At 35.6% G+C, this 14,295-nt stretch overlaps 2 protein-coding genes across 2 annotated transcripts; both read left to right on the forward strand.

Annotated features, from left to right (window-relative positions):
• Positions 1-1,792: 1,792 nt before the first annotated feature.
• On the forward strand, positions 1,793-4,482 carry LOC102578499 (ATP synthase subunit epsilon, mitochondrial-like). Its single transcript, XM_006342805.2, has 2 exons — positions 1,793-2,033; positions 4,215-4,482. The coding sequence occupies exons 1-2, from the start codon at positions 1,850-1,852 to the stop codon at positions 4,241-4,243; spliced, it is 213 nt and encodes a 70-aa protein (XP_006342867.1). The 5' UTR covers positions 1,793-1,849; the 3' UTR covers positions 4,244-4,482.
• A 1,171-nt stretch (positions 4,483-5,653) lies between these two features.
• Positions 5,654-14,227, forward strand: LOC102578846 (exocyst complex component EXO84B-like). Its single transcript, XM_006342806.2, has 7 exons — positions 5,654-6,066; positions 9,731-9,828; positions 10,040-11,093; positions 11,864-12,373; positions 13,187-13,375; positions 13,464-13,600; positions 13,821-14,227. Exons 1-7 carry the CDS (start codon positions 5,899-5,901, stop codon positions 13,981-13,983), a joined length of 2,319 nt encoding a protein of 772 aa, XP_006342868.1. The 5' UTR covers positions 5,654-5,898; the 3' UTR covers positions 13,984-14,227.
• Positions 14,228-14,295: the final 68 nt, after the last annotated feature.

Consider the following 14,295-nt stretch of genomic DNA (forward strand, 5'->3'; position numbering starts at 1 on the left):
TCAATCTCATCCGAGACGTGAAACAGAAGCTAATATTAACGGGTTAAAATCCAAACCACGGGCAGCAGCTCTATAGCAGAGTTACGACACTCCCAAAAGCTGAAAATTGGAAAATTTGGACTTAAAAGAGTCTCATTTAACCAGCAGGATGGCAGCAGCCCCAAAGGATTGAAAATTGGATTCTTTTTTGGACTTAAAAAGTCCAATTAGATCGGCAATAATAACACCATGGCAGCAGCAAAGAGAATTTAGGCCAACGGCCTAGATTCTTATTATATACTATCTCGATTTATGCCCTTAATTTGTTTTGGAAATGCTAACTTTTATTAACTTTTCTCATTAATTTAGATGAATCATTGGGGAAGTTTTTTCTATTTTGTTACTCATTTTACTCAAGCATTTAAATTTTCAAAACCATTTTTTTTAGTTAGACAATCTAAGCTTTAAAGCTAACTTGAGAATTATCCATATTCTTTCATAGTTAGTATTTAGCTTTCAAATCCATGCCAAAGTAATTGTGTTGATTATTCGACTCAAAGCCTTGACTCGGATAAATTGTTAAGTTAAAATTTTATTTTGACACTTTAGCATTTGAGTTATTTCATACTTGGAATAAGATGGATGTATAAGTATAAAAAGACTTGTTATTTTAAATAAGATTTTTCACAAGTAATCTTAAGTTTTTCCTTAAAATTAGCCAACTTTTAAATCCGTCGGTCAACCGCGTGTTAGCGGATTCTCTAAGATGCCTAAACCCTTCCTTAGAGAATTAATTGAACCCTTACCCGACTCTGGTTTATTCAAATGTTTTCTTTCAAAAATTATCCCTTTTAAATGGTTTTCTTAATTTTTCTTAAAAAATTAAGTGGCGACTTCCAAATTATAAATTTTTCCAAAACTTAACAAAATTGCCAAAAAGTTGCGAAATTGGTTCCGAAACCTTAGTTTTCGAAATCGGATCGTAACATCTAACATAGTTGTTTCTTTATCTTATTCAATTAATAGAAGAAATAGGAAGAAAAATGTTGCTATTCTCTCATATAGGTTATCAACAACTATTTATTTCCCTTTTAATTTGTAATATTTATGTGCTACAGTTATGGGTATTAAATGTGACATAACTGCAACTAATATATTTAACATATTTGTTTTTTTATATTATTCAATTAATAGCAGAAATATGAAGAAAAATGAGAAAAAAGATAAATAAGAATACTAACCATGGAGAGGTGCCACATAGGATTGCTTACATTCAACTCAATACCATGTTTGTCAGACATGGCCATAGCCAAACTGATATGCTTGCATTATCAGGTACTCACTCTGTCCTAATTTAACTGTCTTACTTCTTTTTTTTTGACCCAATCTCTTTGTATACTATTTAGTAAGTTTTTCTATTGGCATAATACATAATATACCCTTTTCACTTCACCTTTACTGACATTTGTGTTCTCCAACTTTGGATGTGCACAAGTAGCCACTTGTATAAAGTTGAACAAATAGACACACATGTTCCACGTAACATCTTACATGAAAATTTGCATTTTACGTGTATTATGCGACATAAGACTCATGTATCTACTTATTCAACTTTATTCAAGAATGTAATTTCTTAATTTAATAATTCTTTAATTTCTACAACCTGTATATAATATTATATTTAGAAATATAAAACTAAGGAACATTTTGATACATTATTCAAGAGTACTCCATTATTCAATAACAAATTGATTTTCCAATTATTATTTTTATGAGAAAGCCCTGAACAATTCAAGGGTATTTTAGTAACATCAGTAATCACCGGACAATAATTAGTAGCAGAGAGCGATGAGAAAAAGTTGAAAGAGAAATGGCGTCGAATGCAGCTGCGCCATTTTGGAGATCGGCGGGGATGACTTACATAACATACTCAAATCTGTGCGCCAATCTGGTAAGGAATTGCCTTAAGGAACCTTACAAGTCCGAAGCCCTCACTCGGGAAAAGGTCCACTACACTATCAGCAAATGGGCTGATGGCAAGCCTCAGAAACCTAGTAAGCAATCACATCCTTTTGTTGCTTCATAAATTTATGATTCGATTGCTTACTTGGTCTTCTTTACTGTTTTGATTGTCATTTTATTGTTTCAAATTCGCTGCTGATTAGTGACGGGCCTGTCTTTTTAGGGCCTTTTAAATGTTTAAGGCTAATATGTATTTTGGGGTTTCCCCAATTATCAATTAATCTAGGGTTTGTGTTCCTGCTGGAGATTACATTTCTGGATTCTATGATATGTGTGTGTGACTATTGTTCTCTGTGCTGTTCTATGCATCCCCTGTTTGGCCTCATTTGGGTCCTTACATGAAGATTGAAGGACATTTCGCTTTGTTACAGTATCCTTCCTAGAGTTAGCTTTTACCTATTGGTTCATGCCGTAGGTTGAGAAATGTGAGGTCTATTCAGAAAAAAAACACTATGCAATTTTTTTTCCATTTGTCTAAGCCTTGATAAACAACATTACTCGTACTTGTGCTGATGGAAAGTAGCATGTAATTAATTGATGTGCGTGCAAGTTGGCCCTGACACCATGGTACTCCCTCTGTCCCTATTTACTTGACAGACATAGTGAGTTTACCATTTTACCCCTATTAATTCATGGAATTCCAAAATCAATTTACTCTACTTTTTTCAAAAACATTAACTCTCTAAATAAAATTGAGGGTATAATATGTAAAAAATAGTCTTTTCTTGATTTGTCAAAAATGACAAGTAAAAAGGGATAGAGGGAGTATAAAAAAAGGAGTTAGCTTTACCTTTATCAAATTATAATTAAGATTACGACAATGATTTCCTTGCTGAATGATTTTTCCACTAACTTTACTGTGGGAAGTTGAAATGTGACTAGGATCAAGTGTTTTTAAGTTTACTCCAAGCCCTTTAAATCAGTGATCTCAGTGCATTTAAATCTATTCTTGTTTTTTTGGGGGGTTTCGTCCTTCTTGTCGTAATTATATGCCCCAAAGGTCCCCTTTGTGCCACTGTTTTTAATATTGTTAGTATTAGTATTTGAGTTCATTCCTCAGTTGCCAGTGCCTATAACTTATGCTGGATTTGACAATTTTATGTCTTCAAGACATATATCCTTCTTGCCATTGATGTCTAATTTAGAGATTATGTCGCTGTGAAATTAGAGATTACATCCTCAATTATCAGAAAACATCAACCAACTAGTTGCTTCTTTTATCAAAAGAAAGCATTCTCAACTGTCTGAACACATGTCATGTTACTTGAGGTCCTATATGACCAGAATTTTAACTCTACAACAACAACAATTCTGCTTCAGTCCCAAGCAAGCTGGGGTCAGCCCTGGATTAACCAAATGCTTAAGCTTAACCTTGTCGTTCCTTATCCACCCCAGTTCACGTATTGGCCCATTTGTGAATTCCATGTTATGTATTTCCATATTATGTATGTTACCTTAAAAAACTATTACTTATAATTATTTTCTAGTCTTTGGTTGTGTATAAACTTAGGGGATGTATGACAATATTAGAAGTGTGGATTGGGCATGAAGAAGGTGCTTTGGTGATATTTTGGGGTACTGGAAGTTTGATAATAATGTTTGTCAACCAAGTGCAATGTTTTATTTGTATATAAAACTGAGAAATGTACATATTGAGTGAAATACAACTTAATAATAGAGGAAGTAGAGGATCAGAATGGCTGGACATGGGACTGTAATCTACGATTCTGTTATAGACATGCATGCATCTTCTCTTTAATTGGATTTGGCTTCTACATGCTGGAACAACTAAATGATTGAATCTGTGAAAAATTAGGATTTTAGCTTGTTGTGCGACTTCTTTTTAATTAGAAACAATAGTTTTATCGGAATCTGTGTTCACGTGTTGATGTGGTGCTTGGATTTATAAAGTAAGCAAGCTACTACATGAAGATTGATAAAATAAGATAAAAGATAAAAGTTGTGTAATTGTGTCGTATGTTCAATGTGCTTCTTTCTTTAGTGCATTTACAGATAGGATTAAGTTCATATTTCTGCATAATTGATGTGTGTGTTCCTTATGGTGTTTCAGATACTTCATTATTTTGATGGGTTGAGGGATTTGGAGAATGGGGTTGACCTAGGCTATACATTTGCTATAATTGTCATACTGGCTTTGAGAAACATTAGGTTTTTAGCTTACTGATAAACATTTCTGCTGATCTCTTCCACAGCCATCCGCTCAGACACTCCGGAAGATTGAAAATAAGGTTGAATGTCAGGCATTGTTTCTTCTCGATGTCTTTGTACTGCGTCAGCACTATACAGAGTGCATGTCTGCTGGAGGTTGATTTGGGACCTTTTTATCTTTCAATAATATAGCCAATAGAATTTGATCTTTTCTGTTGGATGCAGATCAGATGATATAGTTTTTCTTGTGTTATGTTGAATCTTTAATAGTTTTGAAATCCAAGTGAATTGATGATCACGAGTTGGCATTAAGGGACAATAGCTCATAAAAAAAAGTCAAATGAAGTGTGTTTTAACATTTAACAATATAGGCAAGTTTATAAGAATGTCAACAATGTCGTCCAACGGGAAGACAACTCGTATAGGCTTATTTTTAATTAGATACCAAGCCAAAGGAGTGTATTATTGTCTATCTTTTAAACTAATTAGTAGTCAGTGTTTTGACTGGTTCGTCTCTCGAATTGGTCTTATCTTTCCAACAGTTGAATTTTGGGCAATATTGACTTTAATCCATTCTTCTATTTTTTTTTTCCATCTCGAGGATGTTTGGAGTTGAGAAGTGCCTTGGAAGATGAATATGATGTCCAACAAAGAAAGAGTAAAACAAGAGATAAACCATTGCTTACCATATAAGAAATCATCTTTGAGTTTAGTCATTTTTCCTCTCATTATTTAGCGAGAAAGCAGATAGAACAAATTATAATAATAATAATAATAGGACCTACCTCCCTGTCAAATTACTCCCTCTTCTGTTTGATAAAAAATAACAAAACAATGATATATGGCCTACCTCCCTGTCATACAGAAAATGTAATCATTAAATTCAACTCTCAAACATTTTGATAGTACATGCCAATATTGTATTTAAGAACACACCTTACGTATGTAGATCAATAGATGTATTTGTAGATCTGCAATTTATGTCCAAAACATACATAATTAGCTTGTAGACTTTAAAAAGTCCTTGATTAACAATTGACACCCAAAAACCCTCCTAGGTATTCACAATTGAGGAATTACAATTCAAAATCGAAGTCCTAACATATTCTTCGTTCAAGGATATATCTATAATGAGTATTTATGGAGCCTTTCATATATTTTCTCCATGTGACGAATTCTTTTATTTGAAAATGAATAATTGATGTTCATGACAATTCATGCGACGAGTAATAGAGTATGATAGTTATTTTATAAAATACTAATATATTGTAAAATATTAAATAATAATAGTAGTAACTTAGTTAATTTTACACCAAAATATTAGCACGTTAATTTTAATATCAAAATAATGTAATGATAGTAGTATCAAGTATTTGTAAAACAATCCTTTTTTAAAAGGGAATGGAAAGTTAAAACGAAACAAGCACCCGGAAGGTAGGGGTACCGGGCGGGCAGTAAATAAACATAGGTAAGATTTTAGAAAGAGAAAATTCGGTGGCGTGGGTAGGCTGGCGATTAGCGAACCAACAACACAATCAAACAGACTCTCCCTTTTTTTTTTCTTCTCTTTCTACAACTAATCTCCTCTTTTTTCGTCAATCATTTTCATCCATGGCGATGGCGATAACAACTCTCACCTTTGGATTAGATCTACCCTTTTGATTTTCTTACGTGTTCCCTATTTTTGCTGTATATTTCAACCCTAAACATCCGCCATTAGATTCACTCATGGCTTCCGTGAAATCCTCTCGTTCAAGAGCTCATGCGGTCACTCAGTCTAAAGGAATCAACAAGGATACCGGCCCCAAGCTCGAAGAAAATCTCAACGTCTTCAAATCCGACAATTTCGATGCTGATGCCTTTGTCCAGTCCAAATGTCATTCTCTCAATGAGAAGGTCCAATTTCCTTAATTACCTCTTCTTCTTTTTTTGATAATTGAGTGCTCAATTTCACCTGAAAATTATCCACGTGTGATTTATCCAAAAATATTATTGAGTTTTGTTAGTTTTACTTGATCGGAAGGGTTAGGATTATGAATTTACTATCAGCTATAGGATTGATTATTAAATGGAAGACAGCCAATTGATGAAGATCACTCATGTTTTTAACTTAATGTTGAACGCAATTTACCTGCATCACTTAGATATATTTGAAGTTCGTAATGGAGTTCTGTACAATTCTTTGATTTCAATATTAACTCATTCTAATTAGTAGATGTCATCTCAGTATCCTCAATTATTTACAATAATGCTAATGATGATTGCCAATTTCAGCCCTTCTACAGAATTTACTATAACTTGTTGCACAAATTGTGGCTATATGGAAAATGTTGTTAACAGTTGAGGAGTGTACTTCCCTCATAGCTCCATAACTTAAGAAAAAAGAAATGTTTTTTATTTTAAAAAAAAGAAGGAAATTGGTAAAACAAGAGGCTTTTTCTTAGTCTGTAAGTTGTTTGGAGAGAAATAGAGTGACAGGAACCATTGAAGCATTGTCAGTTCTCATAAATCTCCCTTCTTGTTATGCACATTAGACGTCATTTCATTTTGGGGAGGTGGAGAGGAGGGAAATGTTTCAACCAATGTTATCAAAAGCAAAAAGCGGAAAAAAACTCTTAAGGTCTGTTGGGCTTTAAGTGCAAAGGGAAAATAAAACATGAGAAAAACGCACGAAGGGAGAAAAAAAAATAGAAATATGTATTTTTAGTCCAAAACTGTCAATTATAACCATGAATGACATAAACATGTTTAAAGAAATTAAAAACAAAATTACGGTAAAGTGAAAAATCAATGAGGTCAATGAACTGAGAGAGAATCGTGAGGTCTCAAGTTCAAATTTCAGCAGAGACAAAAAAACACTAGGTGATTTCTTCCTATCCGTGCTAGCCTTGATGGATAGAGTTACTCGGTATCTGCTGCCGGTGGGAGGTGGTAGGTATTCTGTGGAATTAGTCGAGGTGCGTGCAAGCTTGGACACCACGGTTATAAAAAAAGAAGTGAAATATCATTTGTTTAGTGTTGTCTCTTCAGAAGAGGCTCATTGACAAGGAAAAGTATGCCTTAGAACCTTGATAACAACATTGAAGTGCACATTTGCAAGGGGAAATGCTCAACACGTTTTGAGCCTCATTTCAAGGCTTAAGCGCGCTTTTGACAATATTGGTTTCAACGTGAATCCTTACACAGGTATAACATAATCCCTTAGTGCATTTTGTGTAGGGAACGAGGCTGAATGAGTTGGTATTGGAGACCAATTCCATCATCCTGTTTTTGGATGCAAAAAAGTATGCAAGGATGAGTCATCTCAAAACCTTTAATCCTAGTGTCACTATTTAATACCGAAGGAGATTGTATTAATAGCCAGGGGATGAGAGTCTTACTGTATTGGCACTTAAAAAGAGTGATAACCCATAATTTTAATGACCAAATTATAGGCCTTTTATTTAACCAAATGTTTATTCAATTAGACAAACTCGTAAGTTTCTTTTTAATAAGTATAGTTTTGTACAGAGACATTCCATTTCAGCTCCTCAAAAAATAAGTAAACTAGTTTTCTTCACAGAATATCGCAGCACCAAGAGGATACTGATGGTATGCAAAATATAGCTAGCTTATCTCTTGTATGTATGTAAGGAGTATATGAAGTCCAAGACTATATCTGGATCATTCGGCATTCATCCTTCCACAAATCTTTAAGTACTGTTGATACCTGTGGAGGTAGCCAGCATACCCTTAATGCTGAAGAATTCAACCTTACCAGTTTCAAAAAAAATAAAGTACTGTTGATACCTGATTTTTGGAAACAAATGTCCTCTCTCCCTCTCTAATAACATCCACGATGTCTTTCTAATCATGCTATTCAAAGCATACAGAAATGAATAGTCTTCCTAGTTTGTTTGTCCCTGTATTTGGACATTGCTTTTCAAATTTCCAGGCGTTACCACTTTTCCAATTTATGGATTAGTTTCTAGGGTTGCATTACCAAAATATTCTTAATTAGAAAAGCCTTGTGATGATTAGTAATTAGTTACTTGTAGTAACAAATAAAAAATAATTAATTTTGTATCTGATGGCACTATATGTGTTTTTAGTTTTATAATTAATAAATTAAGTGAAATAAAAACTAGATTTCATTTTTCCACAACATTTGGTCAATTGTTTTTTGATCAAAATATTCATTAATAATGAGCCAAATACATGACATGATTAGATATTCTGATCCAGGGTTTCATTACTTTTTTTGTTAATCAAACATATGTAAAAGATCTTATCCGAAGATTACTTACCCAATGGCTTATCCAAGGTGAGGATGACCCATCCAAGGCGAGAATGACTAATCCGGAGATGTTCAATCATGAATTTCTAGTTCATGAACCAAAACATGCTCTTATTATGAATCAAAAAACAAGCAGTTGCACTAATACTTACTATTGCTACTAATTTTCAAATTCTACCTTTCTCCACCTACCTCCTTGTTTCCACCTATATTCTCTATTCTATGTTGGAGGAGCAATGCCACAAGTTACAATGCCCTTTGCTACTATGATAAATTTCATTAGCACCGTTTAATGAGTACCACTCTTAGTTTTGAAACATACTCTGAATGTTTTACCTTCCACAAGACATAGATCAGTGCTGAGTCAGCTCCGTATTTTAAAGTAGCAATGCTGTTGCAGCTGGTTATGGCACTCATTTCTGGTATCACAACTTCCGCTAGCATCTTAATGTGCATGACTCTTGTTTTCGAAAATGCCTGATGTCTGTTCCTGCCACAAAGATATATAGCTTCTGACTCAGTTTCATAATGCATTTTCAAACTTCTCAGCTTTTTATTTTATCCAGTCGGACCCAGTGTAGTCAAAGGCGCGCTTAAGCCCTGAAGCGAGGCTCAAAACGTGTTGAGCGCTTCAGTATCGTGATCAAGGTTCTAAGGCAAACTTTTTCGTGCCAATGAGCCTTTTCTGAAGAAGTGACACTAAATAATTGATATTTCACTTTATCATACAAAATATTTCTATTTCTTTGGTCATATATTTGTCATTCATGTTTATAATAATTATTAGTCTTGGACTAAACAAATATATTTGTACTTTTTTCTCCCTTTGCACCATTTTTCATTAAGCCCACGCTTTATTTGCGCGTTGTGCTTAAAACCCTAACGGATCTTAGAGCTTTTTTGCACTTTTCGCCTTTGATAACACTGGTCAGACCACATCTAGATTCTAGAGAGTTGGGACTATAGGTAGTTGCAGTTGACAAGTTGAACACAACCATATATCTGGAAATGAGTGAGATAGGGATGACAAATACTTCCAGAAGCTACTTTCCCTCTACCAGATGTTGATTGCTCTTTTTCTTTCGTGGTCGTAATATGGAGGAATGAATATTTGAGATTAGGGGAACAACTAATTCTCAGGATCTTTTAGGCTTTAAGCTTTGGGAGGGGATTCGGCTCACTTGATTAAATTGTTCTGTGATCTGAATATGGTTTTAACTTTGAATTCATATTTGGGCATCCATGTTTTTCGCCTTGTTGATAGAAGTTTCCATCAATTTGCAGGAAATAAGGCAGCTGTGCTCTTATCTATTGGAACTGAAAAGGGCTTCTGCTGAGGAAATGCGCAGAAGTGTCTATGCCAATTATACAGCTTTCATTCGGTGAGTCCTTTATATAGCAGCTACAGACCTATCGTCCCAAACTGAAAACGCCTATGAAATAAGAGAAGCTTCCCATTGAGAATGATAGTTTGACCTGCTACTGCCTTTTCAAACTGTTGCATATTCTTTATCTATAGTGTGTGACAGACTGATAGCTTTAACTGTTGTGTGTGGTCAGTGCTTACTTGTTCTGTATTTTATTTACTTGCAGCACATCAAAAGAGATCTCAGATTTGGAGGGTGAACTGTCATCCATGAAAAACTTGCTATCTACTCAGGCAACTTTAATTCATGGTTTAGCTGAGGGAGTTCATATTGATTCTTTGTCTGATGTTGTTCCCGAGTCCACGTCTGATAGCTCTCCTACTGATGACATTAGGGAGCCTTCAGACCTAGAGAAGTGGCTTACGGAGTTTCCTGATCACCTAGATGTTCTATTAGCTGAAAGGAGAGTAGATGAAGCCTTGTTGAGTCTTGATGAAGGAGAACGTGTAGCATCTGAAGCAAAAGAGAAGAAAACGTTAGGTCATGCTGTGCTGTTGTCACTACAAACTGCCATTGCTGAACGTAGGCAAAAGCTGGCTGATCAGCTTGCTGAAATTACCTGTCAACCTTCTACTCGTGGTGCAGAGCTTCGTGCTGCTATTTCAGCTCTTAAAAAGCTCGGGGATGGCCCCCGTGCTCATAGTTTGCTCCTTAATGCACATTACCAGAAATACCAATTCAACATGAAAAATCTTCGTCCATCTAGCACCTCTTATGGAGGAGCTTATACTGCCACCCTTTCACAGCTCGTATTCTCTGGCATTGCTCAAGCAGCCACCGATTCATTGGCTATTTTTGGTGAAGAGCCAGCTTATACATCCGAACTGGTGATGTGGTCTACTAAGCAGACAGAGGCTTTTGCACTTTTGGTCAAAAGACATGCATTAACTTCATCAGCAGCTGCTGGTGGCTTACGTGCTGCTGCAGAATGTGTTCAAATAGCTTTAGGACACTGTTCCTTGTTGGAAGCTCGTGGACTTGCACTTTGTCCTGTGCTTCTGAAGCTTTTTAGACCAAGTGTTGAGCAAGCGCTAGATGCCAACTTAAAACGAATTGAAGAAAGCACTGCTGCTTTGGCTGCTGCTGATGATTGGGAACTCACATATCCACCGTCTGTTACACGCACATCCAGTAGGTCAGCCGGCGCTGTTCTTGGTTCTACAGGGGCATATCAGCATAAACTTTCAAGTAGTGCGCACCGATTCAATTTGATGGTTCAGGTAATGTCATTGTCACAGACTTAGTGACCTGATAAAGATAAATGTGTAATATCTCCATCATAAGCACCAGCTATTTGTGTCAATAAACACAACGACCTACTTTAGGTGCCTTCCCTGCTGTACTCTTGCTTACTTTACTTTTCAGCACCCTTGGTTTCCACCATTCATAGTTGTTATGTCCGTTTTTAGTTCTTTATGTCATTTTGAAAGATATTTGAAGATTGCGAGTGAAGCAGAATATGCCCTTTAGTCCTCCATCATGTGCTTAAATATGTCAGCATAAAAGTATTATTCAGCTTTTCAGAAGACAATCTTTGTCGTCTACCTTCTTTATCTGGTAGTTAGTGGTGTTTGAGTGTACTTACGTCATTAGAAGCACCAGATCTTCCTCAATATGGTCATGGCATGGCATACATTCTACATGAAACGTTGTAAGAACATGTCTCTCCTCTTACCATCTCCATAATCTAGATCTGAATTACTTAAACCTTGTATATGCCAACCTTTCCTGTTACTGCTTGGCTGTAGATGATCAACACAGATGATTAGCTAGATCTTACTTTGTTATATCAAAACAATGTTCTTTTAATTGTTTTAATTGGTTACAGTTACTTGAGTGAGTGTTAATCATTTACTTATCAGATTTATTTCTCTTTGCAGCATGCAACCTGCATTCAATGTTTTTAAGCAATCATTTTGCGTATTATGTTGCAAATGGCCCTGATGTCTTTAACTTAATTTAGTTTGCTACTTTCCTACTGCTTATCTAGGATTTCTTTGAGGACGTGGGACCATTGCTAAGTATGCAGTTGGGAGGGAAAGCTTTGGAAGGTCTATTTCAAGTGTTTAATACTTATGTGAACACACTTGTAAGAGCATTACCTGGCTCCATGGAGGAGGAAGCCAGCTTTGAAGATTCAGGGAATAAAATTGTTAGAATGGCCGAGACTGAAGCTCAACAAATTGCTTTGCTTGCAAATGCATCTTTATTGGCGGACGAACTATTGCCACGTGCAGCTATGAAGCTTGCTCCCTTGGCTAATCAAAAGGATGATCTTCAACGAAGAGCTTCAGATAGGCAAAGCCGTCACCCTGAGCAAAGGGAATGGAAAAAGCGTCTGGTGAACTCGGTCGACCGATTAAAGGATAGCTTTTGTCAGCAACATGCCCTGGATCTTATTTTCACTGAGGAAGGGGACAGCCATCTCACTGCAGAAATGTATATAAACATGGAGGGAAATGCAGATGAGATGGAATGGTCCCCTTCTCTAATATTCCAGGTGCAGTTTCTCTTCCTGTGTTTTCCTTGCTAGCACTATGAGTCATTAAGTTGTTCAACTAAAGTGTGCTGAAATATTGATGTCTTTATTATGTGTTAGTTACTGCAGCATTAGAATTTGCACTTGCCTCTTAGCAAACATGAGTATTTTTTTATACTTAAATCATTAATACTTAAAAAACCGTGTAAGAGCTTAGATTTTCATATTTATTGATACTTCATTATTAACGCTAAGGGGTCGTATGGTGTGATGGATAAGAAAAAATAATTCCGGGGTAAGTTTTTAGTACCCCTCAATTCTTTGTTTTGTTACAAAGTGTGGGATAACTTATCCTATGATTAATAATTATGATTGGGATAAGTTATCCCTACTTGATAAAAATGTAAAATAACAAAAATACCCCATTAAACCCTCTTTTATAAACAAACAACTTATTCTTAGAAATTATGTCATACATTTTATTTGAATATGACAAATCAAACAATCAATAAAAAATGATCTTAGTATAACTAATCCTAAAGTTATCCCATTATAACTAATTCCAACATAAAGTGTCGTCAAACCAAACGACCCCTGAGAGAACAATGTAAGAGTTGAGATCTTGGTTTCCTGGGTACTTAATTATTAACAATATGATAATCTAAGCTGTTGTGATATGAGCACCACTTTTTCCTAGTATCTGTTTGTCTTTTGTTTGTATGATTTCAACTTGATTAATGTTTTGGTTTGATTTTTCTCGAAGTTTCAGTGGTTGTTTCTGTTTACACATGATCAACTGTGTATGATTAATCTATGTATATTGCGATTTTCCAGGAACTTTATGTCAAACTAAACAGAATGGCTGCCATAGCTGCTGATATGTTTGTAGGAAGGGAAAGATTTGCAATGTTGTTGTTGATGAGGCTTACAGAAACTGTCATCTTGTGGCTTTCACAAGATCAGAGCTTTTGGGATGACATAGAGGAAGGACCAAGGCCATTGGGTCATCTTGGTCTTCAGCAGGTTTGTAGTTACTGGTATCCACTAATCTTGTTTTTCTCTCCACTGCCAATACGTTTGTAACTTTATGTTTACATTGAACTTTTTGTAGTTCTATTTGGATATGAAGTTTGTCACATGCTTTGCTTCGCAAGGACGCTACTTATCTAGAAATTTGCTTCGGGTTGTCAATGACATAATCTCTAAAGCAATGTCAGCCTTTGCTGCAACAGGGATGGATCCATATAGGTATAAACTCTCTCCATTTTACCGAATTCTTATCTGACTGTGAGTATATTTTGCAATGCATTAAAGGGTCGTTTTGTTTGGTACATCACTCATCAGAAGAAATAATCACACAATGCTCTGTTTATTAGTACTATGCATTAAGGGGGTTGCTGCTTCAACCTAATAGTTTGTACATCTGAATGATTTTCATGCCTTGGCTTAACTGTGGACATTGCTGCAGTGTTCTCCCTGAGGATGAATGGTTTACTGAAATTGCTCAAGATGCGATGGAGAAGCTGAGTGGAAAGCCCAAAGTTGCTAATGGGGAAAGGGACCTGAACAGTCCAACTGCCTCTGTCTCAGCCCAATCTATGTCCTCTGTCAGATCTCACGGGAGTTCTTGATGTATAATTAATTTTACTGTTGTAAAATATGTGATGAAAGGTTGATCTTGACTTGGTTAGCAAATGTATTGATAGAAAGCTTCTCTTGTCTTCCGTTGGCAAATTTGTAGATTGTGGTGGATGGTAGTGGATTTAGGAAATTCTTTGTAGTGTTCCTGAGGCAAGCATTTGGAATTTGTATATCTTGATTTTATTATTTGATCTCTAATCCAAAGACGGTTTGTCTCTTGTATATGTTCCCTTACTATCCAGTTGGTAATATGAGATGGAAGCTCCTATGGCTATGAACAGGTCTTTGTTTGTCTGAAATTA

The sequence above is a fragment of the Solanum tuberosum genome, unplaced genomic scaffold (assembly GCF_000226075.1).
Source record: "Solanum tuberosum cultivar DM 1-3 516 R44 unplaced genomic scaffold, SolTub_3.0 scf00040, whole genome shotgun sequence".
Taxonomy (NCBI): domain Eukaryota; kingdom Viridiplantae; phylum Streptophyta; class Magnoliopsida; order Solanales; family Solanaceae; genus Solanum; species Solanum tuberosum.